The sequence below is a fragment of the Asparagus officinalis genome, chromosome 3 (genome assembly GCF_001876935.1).
Source record: "Asparagus officinalis chromosome 3, Aspof.V1, whole genome shotgun sequence".
Classification (NCBI taxonomy): domain Eukaryota; kingdom Viridiplantae; phylum Streptophyta; class Magnoliopsida; order Asparagales; family Asparagaceae; genus Asparagus; species Asparagus officinalis.
Window position 1 is genome coordinate 33,134,748 of NC_033796.1, and position 24,461 is coordinate 33,159,208.

The following is a 24,461-nucleotide window of genomic DNA, read 5'->3' on the forward strand; positions in this document are numbered from 1 at the left end:
AATTAAGAATGATAAAATAGTAGGGGTGCATTCGGTCCGGATACGGCTCGGATATGATGCTTATCATATCCATATCCGCTTACCCATCTCGGATACGGATATACATCAGTAAAAAAAATTATAACCATATCCACTAAAATCGAATACAGTTACGGATATACATACGAATATATAAGCGGATATGCATGCAAATACAAAACAAATATGAGAAAACTAGATAGTATTGAGAAAAACATAGTTCATGTGATACAAAAGAGTTTGTTAATATGTCCATTATAATTAAAAAGTTAAGATTAGACATCTTGATCATCAAAATTAACCAAAAATCTTAAATCTAATTAAGAATCGAAACTATCGTAAGAGTATGACTAATATGTATTCGGATATTTCGGATACGGATACGGATATTTCACTACAAAACCATATCCGTAACCATATCCTATCAGTTATAGATTTGAGTAACCATATTCGTATCCTAACGGATACAATTACGAATATTTTCTCAGATACGGATACAGTTTAGCACCCCTATAAAATAGTCATTAAGAATGACAAAATAGTAATTAAGAAACGCACAATATTTTATTATTCACATGCTGATCGAAATAATATAAGTTTAATGGAAAATTCTAATATAATGCAGGTAGGATATCGAAGCAAAATGTATCTGAAATTTTAGATTAAAGTGTTAGAAAAATACACCAATGATACCAAAGCGAAATGAGCAACCAAATAATCATAATGGATTTTTCTTATAATAGTCCTTGAAATCTTGTGAAATTAATCCTTTAGATCATCAAAATTTCCACCTGGCACGTGCAAAGAACGTGCTACCTTACTAGTTAAAACCAAAATAGCCCGTTTGGCAACCCCCTCACTCCTTTGGGCCTTTCACTTTCTCCTCCCTTCGGTAATATAATTACTAAAAGCTCGAATATTTGCTACCTACTGACACCAATACTAAAAAAAAAAAAAAAAACTGCCAGCTTTTGGCGTTTAATCCAGAGGCCCACAGACGCTTCGATCCACACCTACGACCTCGAAAGCTTCAAAGAGGTCGGCAATGCCTTCCTTCTCTCTGGCGGCAGCGAGGGAATCGACAATCGTCGCTCCCCATATCCATGGCGACAGCAGCGAGCGTTCTTTCATCAAGTGAGTCGATCGATCTCTTTAAGTTTGCGGAAGTTTTTATTTTGATGCTGGTTGATGTGGGGGAATGGATTGGATCCGAGTTCAATTATGTAATTGCGTGGGTTTGGATCTAGATTGTCATTAGTTTGTTGTAATCGGCTTCGATAGGTTTAGGTCGCTCCTTGGTAATTTCTATGATATATGTACTAATAGTGGTGGGAGATTACGATAAGGGATTAGAAATTTAGAATAAAGGTGCTAGTTTCAGTGAATGCTACCTTTACTAGGTAGATGCATATCTTATTGAACCATGAAACGTGCAACCGAAATTATATTGGGAACAACAAATTTGGAGAAGAGACAATAAATATTGTAGTGATAAGTTTCTTCTCAGAAATTGGTCAACTGCCTCCTTGAAGAAGGCTGCCTCATCATCATGGTTAATGCAGTAGCACATTGAATTCATCTACACTAGTTGTGACGTGTGATATGGGCTTTGATGGTAGGGTCCTGGTGGTAAATAATGATATTATAATTATTGTGGCAAATTTGTGTTTTCAAGGGATGTAACCATGATGGTTTATTGTTGATCACTGTGGAGAAGCATGATAAGATCATTATGCGGGCAAGTTATGGAGGCCGCCCATGATAGCGGTCATGGTCATGTTTGCCCATTGTGAAAAAACTATTAAATGATTTTTTTTAGAATAAATGAAAAATTATTTTTATATGTTCATTTGTGGAATACATCGTTCGAACAGAACAATGGTGGTATGATGGGAGTGATCTTGGAGGTTTTTTTTAGGTGTATCAGTTGTCTTTGCTATACTTGTGTAAAAGTAACTATATAGCAATTTTTTTTAATTCATTGCTTTTCTGTTTTAGGTTCTTCCATGTGCAAACTCAAGCTTGAACACATTATATAATGTGCTATGTATACGCCATTGTGGTTACGCCTTGCTTTGTGCTTGTGCCCTTGTTATATGCTTATTCACAAGCAAACACATAATAGTAATGTTCTCATTTCTGGATTTCAAAGGAATTGCCATGTTTAAGAGTCATGTTCATGCACGAGTATAGTATTCTTGGTCATACCCACGTTTGAGATGCTCAGTTTTACATTCATGCCCAAATGAACTACAATAAAGATAAATATTATGTAGTACTTCCTTTGATTAATTGCCCTATGCGTGACTTCTAAGCAGGTAACTCTGTGGCAGGTTTGAGAACATTACGTTCTTCAGGAGTAAAGAAGCAGCTGAAGAACACTCAAGCATGGAGCACAGTACAGGATTGATCCAGAATATAATATTTGAAGCTGCTGATCGCAACAATATTGGTGGATCTGCTTATGGTGGACAAAGGTCCATATGTTGCACACCTGATCTTGCTAAGCTTGAGGATTGCAAACAAGGGGAAGTCATTAGGAGACCATGGTCTGTGGATGCAGAATGACCATTTATAATAAATACACACTTCAGCGCAGATTATCTAGATGCAACAATGGACAGTAAAGAGGTTTTATAACAAAGAATGGAATGTACAACTTATTCTTTATCTCCTGTGATCCAAAGCTGAAGGGTCTAGCACTGAGTGGAAAGACCTTGTGGAAAAACCTTGATGCTTATTTGCCGGGCAGGATGGCTCCCTTAATGACATTTTATATTTTCATGTCTCTCGCTTATTTGCTGCTCGGTCTCATTTGGTTTGTTCAGTATATTAGGTTTTCAAAAGACATATTACCAATTCAAAACTGCATAACCGCTATTATAGCGTTGGGTTTGTTTGAAATGACTCTTTGGTACTTTGAATATTTGAATTTTAATAGCACAGGCACGAGGCCTGTTGGAATCACAAGTTGGGTGGTGACAGTTGGAGCAGTAAGAAAAACAATTTCACGGCTGCTTATACTTTCAGTGTCCATGGGATATGGTGTTGTTCGCCCAACTCTTGGTGGTCTTACATCAAAAGTTCTTCTTCTAGGGGTAACATATTTTCTGGCCACGGAGTTATTGGATATTGCTGAAAATGTTGGAACCATAAATGACATTTCAGGCAAATCAAGGCTCTTCCTTGAGCTTCCAGATGCATTTCTGGATGCATTTTTGATACTCTGGATTTTTACTTCTCTTTCTCGGACTCTAGAAAAGCTACAGGTGCATCTAAACTAAAATACAGGGAACTAGATGACAATACTTCATTCATAACATGGTCTAGACTATTTCAGAATTCTCCTTTGTTCTGTTATGTATGTGGGGTAGTAGCTCTAATACATCCTTATTTGGTAATTGCTTAGGCACGGCGGAGTTCTGTTAAGCTGGACATTTACAGGAAATTTACTAATGCATTGGTAGTTTGCGTGATTGCTTCAGTTGCTTGGATTGGATATGAGGTACTGAATCGTCTTTCATTCCTTATCTTTGCTGAGGTGCACCTCGTTTGCAATTTTACATACTCATATAGATTGAATTATTTCTTCTATAAGAAGTCTTTATTAGTATACTTGTTTTCTTTTGCACAAAAAACTGTTCGAGTTTGATGCGTGTAGGCTTTATATAATGTAGAAAAATTGCACTTTTGATATTCTCTCCATTAATTACTATGATTTTGTTCTGTTTTATTTATGAGTTATATAAGATACAATATTTTTTGCAACTTTGTAATTTTAGTGGTATAGATCATGTGGATTGTTCTCATTTCCCTGTGATTTTGTCATGAACATGCTTTTCAATTGGGAGAATGTCCTTGTAGAGAGCTATTAACTTGATGCTTGTTTGAGACTGTGCTACTAAATCTGAATCTCCCAAGGATAGACCTTTATTGGAAACTTTAAAACAGAAAATTGGGTTTCTCAGAATCTCACATCCACTATTAAATTTTTGGGTTTTTTGCATATATACTGATGGGGACATCCGGACTCATACACGAGATTTTCGCCGAGTTTATCAGCGCAGGAGGCGCAATATTTCAGCACTATGGTTTTGATTTCAAGTTGTAATAATTAGTTTGAATTTTGAATTTTTGAATTTCGAATTTTGATTTTATTTGGTAGTTAACCAACTGATTGATTGTAATTGGTTAAGAGAGAGATTTGAGGGATTGAGAGGATTTTCCAAAACTGTAATTTGCTTTATTTAAACTCTCATGTAATCAGTTTGGAAAATTACTGATGAATGAAATTGATTTGCTAAATAATGGTGTGAAACCCTAGCTTATTGATTTTGATCAGCCGTCAATCTCTTCACAAAATAAAAACAAAAGAAAATCAAATCCGATACTGTTCATCTTCTCCTCCAAGCAAACAATCAAACCCACACAGTCCTCCCCTTACAACCGCAGCAACCACACCCGAAGACCACCGGACCGCCGCCCTCCTCCGTCGACTCCAGCAATCACCACCTCCTCCACCGACGGCCTTCCCCTTCGTCCGCCTCCGGTGTTCCCTCCGCCCGAATCCCCCGACGCGAGCAACCACCGCCATCCCAAATCCGACCGCCTCCCCTTCAAATCCCCTGCAACCGCACCTGAACCATCATCGCCGACGAAGTCTTCGTCTCTCCCCGCGACGACGACCAGCCAGCCCAGAATCCTCGAGCTCCTCGTCCAGTCCCGCCCAGTCAGCACCGCCGCCTGGACCGCCGCTCACTCCGATCCGAACGCCGTCCATCCCGACTCAAGCGCCGTCCTCATTCGTCGAGCGTCGATTCGTTCCTGCTCCCCCTTTTCCGCTTGTCCTCAGATCCAGATCCTATTGAAGACTATTTGGCTTGAGTGATTTAAAGCAGAGTCCCTATTCACTCAACCAACCCATTTGATTTGAGTCAAGTGTGGACCAGACCCACTTGACCCAATCCGGAGTTGTTGAAGCTAGTTGAGTCAGATTCAACCATTTGATCCCTGATTTTACAATTGATGGTGTATGGCAGATCCTGATGCAGATGACGGAATCGTGCTAGATCCAGAGACCGGCATCGCAGATTTACAGCTTTCCCCGTGGTTTGATTATCAGTCATTCGAGAGCGTGCCCGAGTACGTTGAGCGTGTGACTCATCAGATCGTTGACAGCGTAGAGAGTAGTTTGGGAATCAGTTCGTGGCATCGGCGTTTCCATCCAGATACACCACTCCATCCGAATTACGCCGCCCTCGGTGGAGAGCTTCCACCCCTCATATTTGGCGTCGTTGAACCACCTCCAGAGGATCCTCCCGTCGAACCAGTTCAACCCGACGAAGGTTCAACTTTCTTTCGCCCAATTATTTTCGGAACTGCTATTGCTTGCATGTTGTTATCAATATTACTATCGATCGTATTTGTGCTGTAATCAGTTTGACTAAGTGAGCGAGCGAATCTGTTGCTAAGTATTTTTACTTATCCAAATATTACACTTTGAACTGTATTGAGAGAACGAATCATTACATTTATTTTCTGGATCATTTACAAAGATTTGAACTTAGTACATTGCAACTTTTGCTTAAAACCCATCAAAAGCTACACTTTATTCATGAGCTTCCTGCCTAGATCGATCGCTGATTTGGCGAAGCATTGCTGTTGTTAATCTTCATACCTGCATCACATTGTTTCGCATCATTTTTGGTATCAGAGCACCCGGTTCTAGGTTAGGAAATTTGTGTCTTTATAATAAAAAAAAAAAAAATTAGTCATCTCATTTAAATTTTTTTTTTTTTTGCACCCACTCATTTCATTGCATTTAGTGCATGCCCACTCGTACCGGTCTACCCTATCGCTTAGGAGAGTCAAGTGAGTCGACTAGTGAGTCCAGTATGTCAGGCAGTAGCGATTCCGAACTCTATAAGAAACTCGATGAGCTAGCAGGACAATTAGGTGCCGTAGTCCAGGGTTTAACCAATCTCCGAAATGAAACCAACGAAAAGTTTGCTAGGCTCGAAGAAGCTCGTGTTGCAACTCCACCACCGCCAGATCAAGGTTATCAACATATCGCCCCACCGCTGCAAGGTCAAGGCTATGGAAACATTGGTCAGCGCCCCCCACATCAACCAGTACCTGATCCGGATGCGCAATACTTAAGGAGTATTAAGATCAACGCCCCAACTTTCGACGGCAAGCTCGACCCACAAGCTTTCTTGGACTGGCTGAAGAGCATGGATCGTTATTTTGATTGGTACGCCCTGACGGAACCCCGAAAGGTCAAGTTCGCCGCAATGAAACTTACCGGACCCGCCTGCCAATATTGGACCAACCTCGAAACGTTGAGGCACATTAGAGGTGAGTTACCGATTACAACTTGGCGAGAAATGACCAACGAACTTAAACAGAAATACCTTCCGCCATCATTTTATCATCGATTGCTAGATAAGTGGCATCGTCTCACTCAAGGCACCAAATCCGCAAAAGATTACGTTGCACAATTTGATGAACTGTTCACTCGATGCAACACCATTGAACAAGAGGCGCCAATGAAAGTTTTGTCGAAGTTTAGAGCTGGATTGAGGAATGATCTGCAAACCGAACTCTTTGCTCGGGGAGTAGACACCCTTGAAAAAGCTTACGCGTTAGTTCAAGATCTAGATGAAGCCAAATCCCATCAATCTTATAGGAATCAGGATTTTAGAGCTCATTCTTCCCAATCTTCCCGTGCCACTACTTCTAGTCATCCTCCGAGTCGATCTAACCCTAGTTCTTCCCAGTCTAAAGTCGATTCCAAAGGCAAGGAGCCGGAGAGAGATTTCTCCAAGATTGGAGCTCACGTCAAGTGCTACAAATGCCAAGGGTATGGGCATGTTTCTGCGAACTGTCCGACCCGTCACAAGGTGACTATCATCGATGGTCAACACGAATATGAACCTGAACCTGATAATGATGAGTTTGTCCATCAAATCGACGATGATACCGATGATTTCGAGGATGATGCTGATGATACTATCTTGAGTTGTCTTAGACAAATTGAAACTCCTACTGTATCAGTTGTCAGATGCGCCATCTCTCAACCCAAGGCTGTTGATGATTGGAGACGTACTTCCATTTTCCACACGTTCACAAAGATTGGTGATAAAAATTGTAAAGTGATCGTGGACAGTGGAAGTTGCATTAACGCGGTCTCCTCAGCTGTGATCGCTAAGCTTGGTCTCAAGGTTGTACCCCATCCTAATCCATACAAGGTATCATGGATTAACGACACCGCCCTCAATGTCCAAGAGAGATGCCTAGTCCCTCTTCAATTTGCCATTTATAAGGACAAAGTTTGGTGCGATGTTTTGAAAATGGATGTGGGTCAAGTTATTCTTGGAAGGCCCTGGTTATTTGATAACGACGTTCACATCTTCGGGCGATCCAATATGCTATTGTTTGAACACGACGGGAAGAAGGTCAAGATCCTTCCGGTTCAACCAAAAGGAACTGACAAGAAGACCGACCCAAATAAATCTTCCCAAGGTGTTAACCTGATTGGAGCCAAAGAAATTGATCATGAACTGGCCAACGGAGCTCCTATTTTCGCCCTCGCCGCTAGAGAAGCTCCGAAGGATATTTCCAACGTGGTTCCCCCAGAAGTTGCTACTGTGTTGGACGAATTTTCTGACGTCTTCCCTGAAGACCTCCCGGACCAATTACCCCCGATGCGTGATATCCAACACGCAATTGATTTAGTCCCGGGAGCATCCCTTCCCAATTTGCCTCACTATCGGATGAATCCCAATGAGCATGCAGAGTTGAAAAGGCAAGTTGATGAATTGTTGAAGAAGGGCTTTGTGAAAGAAAGCATGAGCCCTTGTGCGGTCCCCGCATTACTGACGCCAAAGAAAGATGGAACATGGCGTATGTGTGTGGATAGCCGTGCGATTAACAAGATTACGGTGAAATACCGTTTCCCCATTCCCCGGTTGGATGACATGCTTGACTTAATGTCTGGAGCCACCATCTTCTCTAAGATTGATCTTAAGAGTGAGATTCGCATCCGTCCCGGTGATGAATGGAAGACCGCTTTTAAGACCAAAGATGGATTGTACGAATGGATGGTCATGCCCTTTGGATTGACTAATGCTCCGAGCACCTTTATGAGAGTGATGACTCAAGTACTCCGCCCCTTCACTGGAAAATTTTTGGTTGTGTACTTTGACGATATCCTTATTTACAGTAACTCTCGTGAGGAGCACGTGGACCATTTGCGTCAAGTCTGTGCCGTGTTGAGAAAAGAGCAACTTTATGCTAATCCTAAGAAATGTACTTTTCTTACACAGCAAGTCATTTTTCTAGGATTCGTGGTCTCGTCTGAAGGAGTATCCGCTGACCCTGAAAAGGTCAGAGCTATCGAAGAATGGCCCGAACCCAAGAACATTAGAGACGTTCGAAGCTTTCACGGACTCGCTACTTTTTATCGTCGGTTTATCAAGGGTTTCAGTACCATCATGGCCCCTATTACCGATTGCTTGAAGAAAGGTGAGTTCGAGTGGTCAAAAGCTGCTACCAAGGCATTTGAAGAGATCAAGCAAAGGATGTTGCAGGCTCCTGTTATGCGCCTGCCCGATTTTTCTAAAGTCTTCGAAATTGCGTGCGATGCCTCTGGTATTGGAATAGGTGGAGTCCTATCTCAAGAAGGACATCCCGTTGCTTACTTCAGTGAGAAGCTTAATGACACTAGGCAACGTTATTCCACTTATGATAAAGAGTTCTATGCGGTGATACAATCTCTTCGACACTGGCGTCACTATCTGCTCCCACAAGAATTCGTCATATATTCTGACCACGAAGCTCTTCGATATATTCACTCCCAAAAGAAGTTGAACGCTAGACATGGTCGATGGGTTGAGTTCCTCCAGGATTATACCTACACGATCAAACATAAAGCGGGAGTAGAAAATAAAGCCGCCGACGCACTCAGTCGTCGCATGCACCTCCTCTCCACTTTGAGTGCGGAAGTAATCGGCTTTGAGAAAGTCAAAGACCAATATGAATCGTGCCCTGATTTTAGCGAAGTTTATACTTTGCTAAATGATGGAGTGATCCGTGAAATTGATGGCTTTCTCCTGAAGGATGGATATCTCTTCCATTTTCGCAAGTTGTGTATTCCTGACACCTCCCTGAGAGAATTCTTAATTTGGGAATTACACGCTGGAGGCCTTGCAGGACATTTTGGAAATAACAAGACTGTCGAGGCAGTGGAAAGTCGCTTCTATTGGCCAAGTATGAAACGAGACGTTGTTAGACTAGTGAGTAGATGTCACATCTGCCAATTGGCAAAACAACGTAAACAGAACACTGGTTTGTACACTCCTCTCCCTGTGCCAAATTGTCCATGGCAGGATGTTAGTATGGATTTCGTGTTAGGACTCCCGAAAACGATTAGAAAACACGATTCTATCTTTGTTGTTGTGGACCGCTTCTCCAAAATGGCCCACTTCATACCATGTTTCAAAACTTCCGACGCTTCTCATGTGGCCAAGCTATACTTCAACGAAGTTGTTAAACTGCACGGGCTTCCGAAAACAATCGTGTCAGATAGGGATGTTAAATTTACAAGTTATTTCTGGAAAACCCTTTGGCACAAAATGGGAACTAAACTTCAATTCTCTACGGCCTTTCATCCCCAGACTGACGGTCAAACTGAGGTAGTCAATCGGAGCTTAGGTAACCTTTTGAGATCGCTAGTTGGTGAGAATCTTAGGAGTTGGGATCAACATTTGCCTACTGCTGAATTTGCTTATAATAACTCTGTTAATAGGTCTACAGGTGTCAGTCCAGCTGAAGTCGTGTATGGTTACAAACCTAGACAGCCTATAGATCTTGTCCCCGTGTCTGCACATCATAGAGTATCTGAGTCAGCATCTGCATTTGCATCTCGCATTCATGACTTGCATAAAGACATCAGTAAGAAGATCAATGACAGCAATGCTAACTATAAAATGCGAGCAGATCTAAGAAGAAAGTTTAAAGAATTTAATGTTGGTGATTACGTGATGGTTCGGATACGTCCGGAACGGTTTCCTCCGGGAACTGTTAAAAAGTTGCATGCGCGAAGTGCAGGACCTTTTAAAATTCTCAAGAAAATTAATGATAATGCTTATGTTCTCGACCTTCCCGAAGGTTTTAATATTGGTTCGACTTTTAATATTGAGGATTTAGTAGAGTACAAAGGCCCACATTTTAACCCTGACAACCCACTGGTTGATGAGCCTACCCCTGAGCCTATTTCTGAGAGCTCCCCTTTACCTCCACTTCCCCAGATATCACCCACTTATACAGCACAAGACATTGATACTATTATTGATGATAACATTGTTTCTACTAGCAATGGTGGTATCCGCAGGTATTTGGTACGTTGGAAAGGACGACCTGAGTCAGATGACACCTGGCTCGATAGGGATGACTTGCAGAGGCTGGATCCAGATCTTCTTGAGCAGTATGACAGCCGTTCTGATTTACACTCGACAGGGTCGAGTTCTCTCCCACCCGGGGAGAATGATGGGGACATCCGAACTCATACACGAGATTTTCGCCGAGTTTATCAGCGCAGGAGGCGCAATATTTCAGCACTATGGTTTTGATTTCAAGTTGTAATAATTAGTTTGAATTTTGAATTTTTGAATTTCGAATTTTGATTTTATTTGGTAGTTAACCAACTGATTGATTGTAATTGGTTAAGAGAGAGATTTGAGGGATTGAGAGGATTTTCCAAAACTGTAATTTGCTTTATTTAAACTCTCATGTAATCAGTTTGGAAAATTACTGATGAATGAAATTGATTTGCTAAATAATGGTGTGAAACCCTAGCTTATTGATTTTGATCAGCCGTCAATCTCTTCACAAAATAAAAACAAAAGAAAATCAAACCCGATACTGTTCATCTTCTCCTCCAAGCAAACAATCAAACCCACACAGTCCTCCCCTTACAACCGCAGCAACCACACCCGAAGACCACCGGACCGCCGCCCTCCTCCGTCGACTCCAGCAATCACCACCTCCTCCACCGACGGCCTTCCCCTTCGTCCGCCTCCGGTGTTCCCTCCGCCCGAATCCCCCGACGCGAGCAACCACCGCCATCCCAAATCCGACCGCCTCCCCTTCAAATCCCCTGCAACCGCACCTGAACCATCATCGCCGACGAAGTCTTCGTCTCTCCCCGCGACGACGACCAGCCAGCCCAGAATCCTCGAGCTCCTCGTCCAGTCCCGCCCAGTCAGCACCGCCGCCTGGACCGCCGCTCACTCCGATCCGAACGCCGTCCATCCCGACTCAAGCGCCGTCCTCATTCGTCGAGCGTCGATTCGTTCCTGCTCCCCCTTTTCCGCTTGTCCTCAGATCCAGATCCTATTGAAGACTATTTGGCTTGAGTGATTTAAAGCAGAGTCCCTATTCACTCAACCAACCCATTTGATTTGAGTCAAGTGTGGACCAGACCCACTTGACCCAATCCGGAGTTGTTGAAGCTAGTTGAGTCAGATTCAACCATTTGATCCCTGATTTTACAATTGATGGTGTATGGCAGATCCTGATGCAGATGACGGAATCGTGCTAGATCCAGAGACCGGCATCGCAGATTTACAGCTTTCCCCGTGGTTTGATTATCAGTCATTCGAGAGCGTGCCCGAGTACGTTGAGCGTGTGACTCATCAGATCGTTGACAGCGTAGAGAGTAGTTTGGGAATCAGTTCGTGGCATCGGCGTTTCCATCCAGATACACCACTCCATCCGAATTACGCCGCCCTCGGTGGAGAGCTTCCACCCCTCATATTTGGCGTCGTTGAACCACCTCCAGAGGATCCTCCCGTCGAACCAGTTCAACCCGACGAAGGTTCAACTTTCTTTCGCCCAATTATTTTCGGAACTGCTATTGCTTGCATGTTGTTATCAATATTACTATCGATCGTATTTGTGCTGTAATCAGTTTGACTAAGTGAGCGAGCGAATCTGTTGCTAAGTATTTTTACTTATCCAAATATTACACTTTGAACTGTATTGAGAGAACGAATCATTACATTTATTTTCTGGATCATTTACAAAGATTTGAACTTAGTACATTGCAACTTTTGCTTAAAACCCATCAAAAGCTACACTTTATTCATGAGCTTCCTGCCTAGATCGATCGCTGATTTGGCGAAGCATTGCTGTTGTTAATCTTCATACCTGCATCACATTGTTTCGCATCATATACCCCTCAAATCTTTCATATTTGTGAATTACCCCCAAATCTTGGTATTTGCAAATATACCCTCCAAGTCTATCACAGTGGTTTTTCTACTCCTCACAGACACTGTTAGGGAGTATACTCAGCATATTCCCTCTTCCCTATTAAGTTAATGTATACAATTATATAATGACTAAAATACCCTCCAAAATATAATTATGGTCAATATTCTATGCCCAACCTCCTTAATATGTTCATCTAGAACCCCCAGTCTCTCCAGAACCTCAACCCTCCATTTAAAGAAACCAACTACTGCTCACCCACAAGTCTACCGCAATTTGTTTTTTTTTTCTTTAACGATTTTGGTGCTCTAGTGAAGAAAAGAGAGTAACAGGTAAAGTCAAAGGAAAACGAAGCTAGAGTTTCATCATCTTAGAGGCAATGAAGGACATAAATAATATAGGCAAGATATATTAGGAGTATAAATTAGAGATTTAATGATTGAGAGATGTTTGGAATGTTAGTATGTTACTAAGAGAATAATTGTGATTAGGTAATGTGTTTAGACTTTAGACCCACATTGACTATACAATAAATTTCTTGTTATTGTATCCATATGCGAAGGGGAGTAGTTATGCTTTTGAGATATGAATAAGAATCTACGATATTTTATTGTTTAACATTGCATCAAAGCCATGGTTCTCAAAATAAAATATTAATATATATTCCTCTAATCTTAGCCCCTTCACTTCTCAAACCCAAACCCTTTCTTCCTCCTTTTGGTGCATCACTGCCTCATTGGGCCATTGTCGCCCCCACGGCTCAGCGCTCCCCTTAGGTCGCCGCCTCTTAAGGCACGCCTCACAGGCTATTACGTTGCTGCTCTTTGGGTTGCCGCCACCACTGACTGCATTAGGTCATTTGTCATCACGTGGTTGTTGAAGATGATGACATTCCGTACCTGCCACCAGTAGCCTCCAACGAGCCGGTAGATAGCGACCACATTGTTGTCAAGTTGACGCTATCGTTGCCATCTCGTCTCTCTTGCTATGGAGACAAATTTGGTATAATTTATTTGATCGTCTTTTCTATTATTGAAGAGTTATTTTCCGAGTTAGTTGATTTTGGTTGGCGTTGTTGAAGTTTGGTGATGATGTTGAAGTTTAAGGTGATGGTGTTGAAGTTTGAAATTGTTTAATAGTAGTTTTTTTAGTTGTTTGAGGGTGCTAGGCTAGTGCGAGGAGTTTAGAGTTGTTTGAGGGTGGTAGGTTGGTGTAATTCAGTTTGGTGTTTAAGGAAGGTAGGTGCTCTGTATTGTTTTTCGGTTGGAGGATGGTGATATGTTTGCTATTATGGCCACCGTAAAGAGTTTGTTTGGTTGATCCGTGGAGAGCATTGTTTGTTTTGTTGATCCGTGGAGAGAATTATTTATTTAGCGGATCTCTAGAGAGAACCATTTGCTTGGTGGGTCCCTGGAGAAGATTGTTTGGTAGCGTCCCAGACGGGGTCGTTTAATTTTTTTTTTTTGGTCGATGTATGAAGAAGATCGAGGTATCATATTTAGTGATTTTGGTCGAGATTATGGTGGAAGACATTCGAGTAGAAGACTAGAAGATGGAGACAATACAATGAGAAAGGTCACACTGAAGATTTCAATCTTTTATGTTATGTCACAAGTTGGAGTGAATGCATCTTATTTGTAATGAGCTGGACATGTATATTATGCATGCACCTTGAGGAGTGTTAGAGGTAATAAATGAAATAAGTAATTTTAGGCAAGATATATTAGGAGTATAAATTAGAGATTTAGTGATTTAGAGAGATTAGGTATGTAACTTAAAAAAATTGTGATTAGGTAATTGTGTTTAGTCTCATATTGATTACACAATAAACTTCTTGTTATTGTATCCCTATATAAAGGGGTGTAATTGTAGCTTTTGAGATATGAATGAAAATCTATGATATTTTATTGTTTAACACATCAAAAATCACAAATTCTTCATTAGTTTGATTATCGATGTAGAAGGTAGAACAAGTAAACAAAACATGGAAATCTCTTGCTACTAAAAAATCGAAGTGAAAAATACATTTCCAGCCATGAAATTTATTTCCAGGACCTCAACAAACTGCACATCTCCACCGCCCATGAAGTCACCCCACAGCTCGTCATTGATCACTTGGCAACCACTGCTGCCTCCTTCCCTCATGACCCCTGCCAGATCCGTCTCCCAACTATGTCTGCGAGTAAGATAGGCCAGACTCTAGTACTTTGTTGATTTGGGGAAAATAAGATTGCAGATTTCTTCAAGAAATCTCAGTTATTGTCTTGATTAGGGTACAGAGAGGGAAAGGAAATGGGTGAGTTGAGATGAAGGGTATAATCGTAATAAAAAACCATCCACCGTTTAATAAGTGAGAATGTTAGATCAAAGGGGCAGTTTTATCCAGTGTATTAGATTTGGAGGGTAAATTTGTAAATACCAAGATTTAGGGGGCAAATTTCTTAATATGGAAGATTTGCAGGGTATATATGCATAAACCCCTAAATTTTTTACCTCCATCAGAAGACAAAAGCGAGAAATGACATGGGATACCTCTCTTGTTCTGCTGTAAATAAGTTAGTAAAATTGTAATGCTGCTATCGATATGTGGGATCCTGAACCTATCAAGTCTGATGCTGGCTTTCTGCAAATAGTATATCCCATGAGACCTTTATTCCAGTACCTGCTAAGTTCACTCATAAGTTCATAACTAAAGACCAGAGACAAGGACCTAATCCTGGACCTTAGTGTAGGCTGCTGGTGATGGGGTGGCTTTGTTTAACGCCCAGTTGATTTTTCTCATGCTTTACCGTATACATATATATACTTTGTGGCATACTAAGTAATACATTTTTCTTTCTTTTGAAAAACCCATTACGTCATCTATTTATATTTCAATCTGACTGTTTATAGATGGTAAGAGTCGATATGCATCTGTTTTATTCTTCCTAAATCTTCTATCAGTTATTTGGGTAAAGTAATAGCTTGCATTATTGGTCTCCTTCCAATACGGAGAAAGTATCAAGTGGTCCCGGGTGCATGACATTAAATGTGCACCAAATGGTTAACCGTTAGATTATTGGACATCGGGATTCGTGCACGATCCCAATGGTTGATATCCATTTGGTGCATGTTAAATGCCATGGACCGTCCCCACTGTAGATGTGACCAAATATTTCTGGCACTATTTGAAAATGGCATTTAAAATAGAAATTATCAACCTAGAAAACTTGGCCACAACTAATGCATCAAGGTAAAAGGACCTAATTCCGATTCTTGATATTCTCCTATGGCGATTTCGATATCCAGCATGGTTAATGTAATTCCTCAGCAAACTATCATGTATCCTGCACCAGTATCCTTTGCTGTTAATCATTGATTTCAGGACCAGACACAATGCATGCCTACCTACAAATTATTCTTTGTGTGTAATGCAATTTTTTATTTTAAGAAATATTTCAAATGTCCCCTTCTTTTCTGTGGAATAACTTCATCAAGTGAGTGAACATTTTTAGGGGGAAGCAGTATCTGATGTACTGTGGATTGATTCTTTAATACGTTATGATTTGTAAATATTTCAAATATAGGACTTTGTTGAGTGAAATTATCATGATGACATGAAGATTCTCAACAAAGAGTACAATATATCTAGAAACAAAATGGAGGGTTATTGTCATATTAGACCCCAAATCTTTGTTAATTTCCCCCAAATCCTCATACTTCTAAATTAGAGCCCCAAATTCATTAAGTCGTTTTAACTAACACCCCATATTTTTAATTTGCACTCGGAAATCTATTAAGTTGTTTTAAATAAGACCCCCACTTTGAACAAATATTAAGATCTGGGTGTCTAATTAAGAAATATGAAGATTTGCGGGTCTAATAAAGAATTACGTCATTTTACAAATTTTTTTTGGGGGTGGGGGGTGGGGGGGGGGGTCCGGGGGGGTCTAATATGACAAAAACCCTAAAATGTATGATCTGAAGCTTTTCAATGCTAAAAACTGTTTAGTTCTTTAAAATTGCCTAAATCTTCGATACAACAGGTTTACTTCAAAGCAATGGATCCACTCAACGAACGATGGCAGAGTGCATGGATCATCACTGCTTTCTGGGATGTTATTGCCTGTGCTTTGCTCTGTGTTATGTGCTACCTTTGGCAACCATCTCAAAGCTCTCAAAGGTAAAAGTCTTGCCTCTCTTGGATGTAGTTAAACTAATGTCAAAACCTCAAAAATCTATGCTATGGATTATAATACGGATATGCATACTCGGCCGAAGCTGGAGAAGATACTGATGACGAAGAAGCTCAGTCCCTAACAAAAGGAACTTCAGATGGTGGTGATCTGGGATTAGTTTAGTTAAGATGGAGAAAAATGCAAGGAATGCGGAGAGTGGTGTCTTCAGTGATGAGGATGGTGAGGTTGAAGAAGATAAGAGGGAGTGAATGTGTTCTTATCACACAATTTTTTTTTGTCTTGACCGGAGTTTAAAAATGGACGCCGAGGCGAATTGTATTTTACCATGACCTGCGATGGTTTATTTGTTTGTAGAATTGAGCTGAGCTGGGATGCAACACTATTTGTACATTGATTTGGTGATACCAAGAGTCTCATGGTTCTGTAATTGGTTTGTATATAGTGAACAACGAGAAGAGTAGCAAGTTTTGATTAACGCTGTATCTTCTGTCTATCATGAAATACAGGAAAGTACATCCTCAAAGGTGATAAAGACGATGCATGTCTATTGTTGTGATTGTAAATAGAGCTCTTTTAACCATGTCATTCTCATCTAAAGTCCTGTATGAGTACAAGTTATAAAATCTTTCTATTTTAAAAATATTGCGGTGAGTAAAGACTGGTGTGTGTATTATGTATAGGGCATTTTCCTGGGTCCGGGTTCAATTTTTAGCCAACTGCAAATTTGTGTAAAAGCCCGGCCCAAATCCTTTTTAAATGGTATGACAGCATTAGTCTGTCCCTGGCTCGGATCAACTATCGCAGTCGCATGAACTAGTTCTCCCTCTCTCTCTCCCGTCCCTCCCAAGAAAGCCTACAGCTTTGGTGCTCCATAAAGATTTGTTGGAGCATCGGTGACATATCTGTAAATAATTTCCTTAAAAATAGCTCTCACATTTTTAGGTGGATAGATTTGGCGGTTAGGAGGTGTTCCACACCTAAAATTGTAATTAACTATAAGTAAAAAGATTATTTCAGGAAATACAATTTAGAAGAAAAACAGAATTTATGATTAGTTAGAATTCTCTAATTCACGTTATAATTTTTTACCGCCTTATCAAGTGACGCTCCGCACTTTCCTGTAGAAAAAAAAACTATTTTGGAGAAGATGACGCTCACGCCGCTCCGCACTCGATCGCCATCTCCAAAAAATCTCGTGAAGGCCATGAAAGGTAAGTCTTTTTCATTTTTAAAAAATGTTAATTATATAATATGATCTATTGTCTTTAGTGTTGGGACAAACGAATATTAGGCGCCTGACTATAGTTGCAGCAACTTATGCTTAAAATTTTTAATTATTTAGTTTGATGTAGTCGTTTTCGTTGCTTTCGTTGTAGATGTAGTAGCTTTCATAACAGCAACTTTCGGTTAAATTTTTTTAATTATATAGAATGATGTAATCGCTTTAGTTACTAAATTAAAAACATAATCTTCATGTTTATAAGCTAATTAAAAGACAGCTACAATTTTTACTACAGAAGTTCTTACAGCTTGCATGCATGCACTTTCTCTATCACACATGAACATATGGCCATGGTGCAAAATTAAAGACTTTTAGTTTTAGTTCATAGTCCAAAGAGTCATAAATTCCATCATCTAATACTTAAAAATTATATGATGCTGAACTAGTAAATTGATGTGATCTACCATATGGAATTGTCTGTGATATAGCTATAAACTTTTATTGACTTCTTTGAAAGGAAAAAAAAATAAAGTCACAATCACATATATTTAAGCGATTTATTTAGGAGTTATAATTTTATTTTTCTTGTACTTATTTTTGATATTTAATTGAAATGCAGAAAATGTCAGAGAGGAGTCTATTGGTATTTATTGCAATCCAACAAAAATGTTCAATATCGTAAGTGGCTTAACAAATGTACAAAAACAAGCGATAGTGGATATGGGTTTGGGAGGTATTTTATATATTCCTGATATAAGAATGCGTCGTTGCCTTTGTTATTGGTTAATGATTAAGGTAAATATAGAAACACGTATAATTAAAATAAGAGATTACGAGGTGTCACTATCAGAAAAGGATGTCGTTTACTTGATGGGATTACGTGCTGAAGGTGATATTGTTATGCTTTGCAATGAAAGTGTTGACCCGGAAATTTTGAAATATTATGTTGAACCATTCACGAAGAAAATTACAATCCGACACCTTATAAATTGTATTGGTTCATCTGATGGAGCAGACGATCATTTTAAGAGATCTTTTGTGCTTCTATTACTGGGACTTGTGCTAACTCCTATAAATGATAAGGATTATATACCCCAATATTATCTAAACATTCTGGTTGATGTCAAAAAAATCTCTTCATACAATTGGGCTAGATTCACTCTTGACTTTTTATTTTCAAGCATTACAAGTCAGAGGAAAAAAAATACGAAGTACATAAATGGGTGTACGCTTCTGTTACAGGTAAATTCTTTAATTTAAGTGAGCTAATTTTTTTGTTTTTACTATTTTATCTTATAATAACTATATATGCTTGTCATTTATATTAGCTGTGGTATTATGAGCACTTCAGATTTCTTGGTAATGACTTTGATTATAATGCTGAAAGTCTTCCAATAATGGCACATTGGACTGAGAAGTGATGTGCATCAAGAGAGAACTATGAAAATTTATTTGGTCGTGCTGATAACAAAATGTATCATGAATTACAAAAAAAAAGGTAGATAATTAGTTTGTTTATTGGATTATTTTATATTATTAAAACCAAATGTGCATTATTAATGTTCTTTCTTACAGCTAGTAGTAGTATTTGATTTAGCGATGCCTTACAGCAACAAGAAACAACTCAGGCTTCAAAAGGACAACATACAACAACATCCAATCAAAAGGTATGTGAGGTTTAACTATTGATTCTTTATTTAGATTTAATCTAGCTTAGTACCCACTTAAACTTTTTATTATATTTAATTTTATCTTTGTAAATATGTTTTTAGGAACATTATGCTACTTTTGAAAATAAATTCAATGGTCAAGCTGGTCAAAGCTTGAGGCCAAATCATGGAGAAGAAAAAAAAGAGGCGAAGGAGGAGAATTAAAAAGACGAAGAGGACGAGGAAAAAGATGAGGTTTCAGATGAAACATTTGATGACATTGACAAACATATGCTATCATTTCGTATGGCTTCAGTTGAACGGAGTGTGCATTGCTTAGAAAATAATATAAAAAAAATTATGCTTGAAATTACACAAGCTATCTTCGAGATGAGAGATGATGTTTCCACGCTCAAATCCGACATCAGAGAAAGCAAATTATATTCAAAGGTTAAAATTTTGGTTATTCATTATATTACTTGTAAACTTCTTTTTTACACATATCCTAACTTAATTTTTTATCACCTCTGTTTCTAGAATCATATGCAGAGAATTGAAGAAAAATTATGCAATATTTGCATTAGTCTTAAAGGAGAATCATTTGAAAAAGAAAGGAGAAATCCACTTAGCCATGGTAGTAACGTCGGAGCAAATATTGTTCATGTAGATTTAAATATGGAACTTCTTAATATGGATTCAGAGTGGATGAATGGTGAGACTTATGTGTCACCTCATCATGAGCAAAGGGAAAGAAGCAAGAAGCCTCAAACTACATTAGAAAATATGAAACCATTAAGAAGTGTACAGAAAAAAATGTCATTTGCACAAAAAAAAAATCAAAGGAAGTTGAGGATACTATCAACATGTGCCAACGTAATAAACATTCACATGAAGAGAAAATCATATCTGCTTTTCAGGGAGCAGAAAAGGAAGATCCTGACTTACTACCTCCATGACTTACACAAGATGAAGTTATTGCTATAACTTATTACAAGGCATATGTAAGTAAATGAGAGAAAATTAAGTCTTTTGTTCAAATAGGTGATATCATTCTCACTAGAGAATATTTAAAGCCTTTGCTTGCAAGTGGAAACTTTGGAACTGATGCATGGTTATCAAATGAGGTACTTATTCTTTATTCTATACAAAATCAAATGCATTTGTGGTAATCATAAAGTTATTCTTTGCATTGTGACTTTGGTTTGGTGAATGTAAATAGTAACATGGTGAATTAAAATTATATTTTTTCAGATAATTGATGCATATACATATTTGCTTAGACTACGAAGCAGTAATCGGAACTTCGACAACAATAAGATTAGCTATCAATCATGCTTCGCGTATGGCTTGCTTCAAAGAAATGTGCAACAAGGAGTAACATCATCATTTCATAATATAAAAAATATGCTAATGATGTTCGTGAAATAATGTCATCTGATATGGTATATTTACTATTATGTTTATATTCCCTACAAAGTTTCTCAAATATTTCAGTTGATAACTATATGACTAAGTCTTTTTAATTATCCATGTTTTTATAGGTGTTTTTTCCTACAAATAGTGAAGGAAATCATTGATATGTTGTTGTTATGCTCCCTCAAATTAGGAAGTTCCAAATCCTAAACTCGATGCTTGGTGGAATGGTTGAATCACAATACAAAACAGTTAGCATGAATTTTGTAAGTACATACTAAATACTCACATTCATTATTTTGAATGAATAAGTTTGACCATTGTCTCTTTTGATATCTTATAGACGCAAGGAATCCAAGCATGTATTGAAGTTGCTAAATTACAATCCCCTGATATGGTCGCATTCTTAAGACATGTAGATATTACTACTTGGGATTGGACTATAGTTCAGGATATGCCGCAACAAATTAATTCGTAAGACATTCCATAAAATTTTCTTCAATTCCATATTTTATGATCCTATAATGAACATGGTTACATTTTTTTTGAACTTGAACTATTAGGATTGACTGTGGACTTTATACATTAAAGTTTATGGAATATTGGGATGGAAGTCATATGAGAGTTGATATAAGCCCGGTATGTACATGTATGAAAGCTAAATATTGTCACCTCGTGTACTATATTTACTTGTGATTGCTAATTTTAATGGTTTGTTTGTTGACTAGGCCTACATTAAAAGGTTTCGTAGAACTTTGATTGCTGAATTCATTCTATCCGAGTGGAACCAATGTGAAGATATAAAGAAAGAGATCAAACTTATATCAAATGCTAAAGCAACGAGATGACTGAACATGTTTTGTTGGATTTGCTGAGCAAGACCTGTAATCAGTTGGTTGCAATTAAGAGGGTATCGCTGCAGAGGAGATCAAAAGTGATACTGGGACTAATCAGTTGGAGAGAAATCGTATATGATTTTTTTTTCATGTGCGATTCCTACTTGGGATGTGATCAGGAGTATAATTTTACTATTGATTCCAAAAAGGTGGGGAAGGAGATGGAGCTAGGAGTGACTGAGAATAACCCATGGGTTTGTAATGGTTCATATGTTTGCTTTTTGCCTGCGCTTTGTCTGCTGATTATTGTCTTTATGACATCCAATTGTTACTATGTGTTTAATATAATTTGAATTGTTGAAAAGGCGTTGAGTTATATTAATGAACTCTCTATGACATGAACTATATTCTTCTTAATATCATCAGAGCATCTATTTAATCTATATATATTCTTCAATGTAGTATATATACAGTAATAGTTGTGCGCTATATGTTGCTGATGATCTTCTACTATGAATACAAATATCATCACTATCGTTAACTAATGTATGCATAAGTGAGTTGTCAATTCAAACGACTCAAAGTGGTACTTGTCCAGACGATTAAAACTTGGAGGTGGAGGAGTTAATGCAGCTATATTCAAAGCAGCAGGTGAAGATCTGGAAACGACAACGAAGGAAAGGGCTGATACTCTTAGCCCTGGGACCTCTGTTGCCATTCCTCTTCCTTCTACTTCTCTCTATCAAAGAGGAGGAGTTACTCATGTTATACATGTTCTTGGACCAAAGATAACCCACAGAGACCAAACTGCCTTAAAAATGACTATGTCAAAGGTTGCAAGGTCCTTCGTGATGCCTATGCCTCTCTTTTTGAAAACTTTACATCCATTACACGAGACCAAAGATGCAACGAGGTAAAGAGCAGTGATCCTAGAAATGATGCCTGTAAGAGAAGCAGTGTCGATAATTTGCACAATGATCAGAAGAACAAACGAGATGGCTTCCATGACTCCGAGTGTAACAAAAAATGAAAATTTATTTTTTAATTGCTTCGAACAAACGAGTGTCATAAAAGCTTAATCATTTGCTTTTCCTTGCAGCAAAACCTGATTATAAATTTATAGTTGATAAAGATAAGCAGAAGAATGAGAAAACTGCTGCAAAAAGAACCTGGGGTTCATGGGCACAAGCTCTTCATCAGATGGCCATGCATCCTGAGAAGCACAAGGATGCTGTCATTGAGATATCCGATGAATTTGTAGTTTTAAATGACCTTTATCCTGGGAACAGATCTCCTTGGGAGGAGTTTCAGAAACCCAACAGCATACCCACTTCTCGACATATCAGCTGGGTCAGTCAAAACAAACTTCGTGCAAACATCAGGAGTAGGCCAACGCCATACAACTCCCCTGCTATAGTGATTTTTGTTATGCAAAACCGCCATTACCAGCAAGAGAAACCAATACTTTTTAGGAACCAACACTTATTTCCAGCAACCAATAATTTAGACGACATTAACGACCAATACAATTAGCTCTTGCATAAGAAACCATATGCGAAAACTGAGCATCGGAAATCATTACTAAAAACGCCCAGAGCTGCAAGAACACCGATCAACTGAGAGCTTGCATGGAAGTTACAGAAGAAACAGTAAACCAAGGTTCTGGAATTAAAACAGATATTTGCCTGCATAAATTTTAAAACAAATTGTTCGAAGCTTTAACCTGATAGTAGCTCCACGCATTACCAGAATTAGCTGGCAACTACTACATAATTACCACATGAAAGAAAGAAACAGAGAAATTAATGCTTGAGACACACTTCTAAGACATATGATACATTCATCGGTTCATCCATCACAAATCCAAAATTTGAACCCTATTAAGTTTAACAGAATGAGAGAGATAGCTTGTTTGCTTTCTTTTCATTATAATGAATCCAATAAGCAGAATAACATGTCAAAAAAACTAAAGTTTAAGACAGAATAACATGAGAGTGTAGTCTAGCTAGCATAATTCCAAACACAAAAAGCAGAGTCCAGAAATTGTCCAGGTATAGGAGATGAAATAATCATTCGACTTAGTACTTTAGCTGACAGCATCATCCACAAGCAATTCGTACATCAAGAACAATCCTCCCTTCCAAATCTCTTAGGGACACCTCATTAGCCTTTTCTCTCCAGTTATCTCTTAATCTTCCCATTCGCTCTGTTAATTCACAAATACCAATCTTGTTTCACTGCCTTCCACATTCACAAATACCAATCTTGTATCTTTGTTGAAAAGAGTCTGTGACTTTCCAAGCATCTGGGAATAAGAAACATTCACATTCAGATTCAGATACAATAATAAGCCATAAGATAAACCATAAGCATGTATAATAATATTACATACCTAGAATGTGCAAAGTTTTCAAGATAAATTTGTTTCCAATCAATGCAGGTTGTAGTCTTCTTGTGACCATGTCATATCAGATGGAAAATATCGCCTGTAATTGACAAAACTTAATTATTTTTACATTTTAGATAAGAGAATACGCACAAAAATGTAATGATCATAATCTAATTAGAATTACCCAGTGTCGTTATTCACATCTTGTTTGTCAACGTTGTTTACTGAAATACTTGGACAGCTCCGAATATTATGACCTTGTTGGTTGCACATGCCACAGCGGTTAGTTCGTTTTTCACTGTATGCCTTCAATCTTTTTCTGGGTGCGCCTTTCGTCTTTGCTCAGATGGGATGTAGCACGATTGTTGCATCTCCATCCTCATCTACATTTATCTCATATGTTCCATCATCTGAGTTATAATCAATATGCTTCAGATTTATTTTCCTTCAGTTTAAATGATGTTAATTTGCTATCAAGAAAAT

At 38.7% G+C, this 24,461-nt stretch overlaps 1 protein-coding gene and 1 long non-coding RNA gene across 2 annotated transcripts; one reads left to right on the plus strand and one right to left on the minus strand.

Moving 5' to 3' along the window:
• LOC109833696 (transmembrane protein 87B-like) lies at positions 896 to 16,944 on the plus strand. Its single transcript, XM_020401474.1, is given in 5 exon segments — positions 896 to 1,152; positions 2,352 to 2,650; positions 2,653 to 3,287; positions 3,428 to 3,523; positions 16,317 to 16,944. Coding segments are annotated over 5 exon segments (1,260 nt in total). The 5' UTR covers positions 896 to 1,063; the 3' UTR covers positions 16,458 to 16,944.
• Positions 23,404 to 24,354, minus strand: LOC109833697. Its single transcript, XR_002245327.1, has 3 exons — positions 24,163 to 24,354; positions 23,982 to 24,075; positions 23,404 to 23,894 (listed from the first exon to the last, which is right to left on the minus strand). It is a non-coding gene; the product is annotated as an uncharacterized LOC109833697 (long non-coding RNA).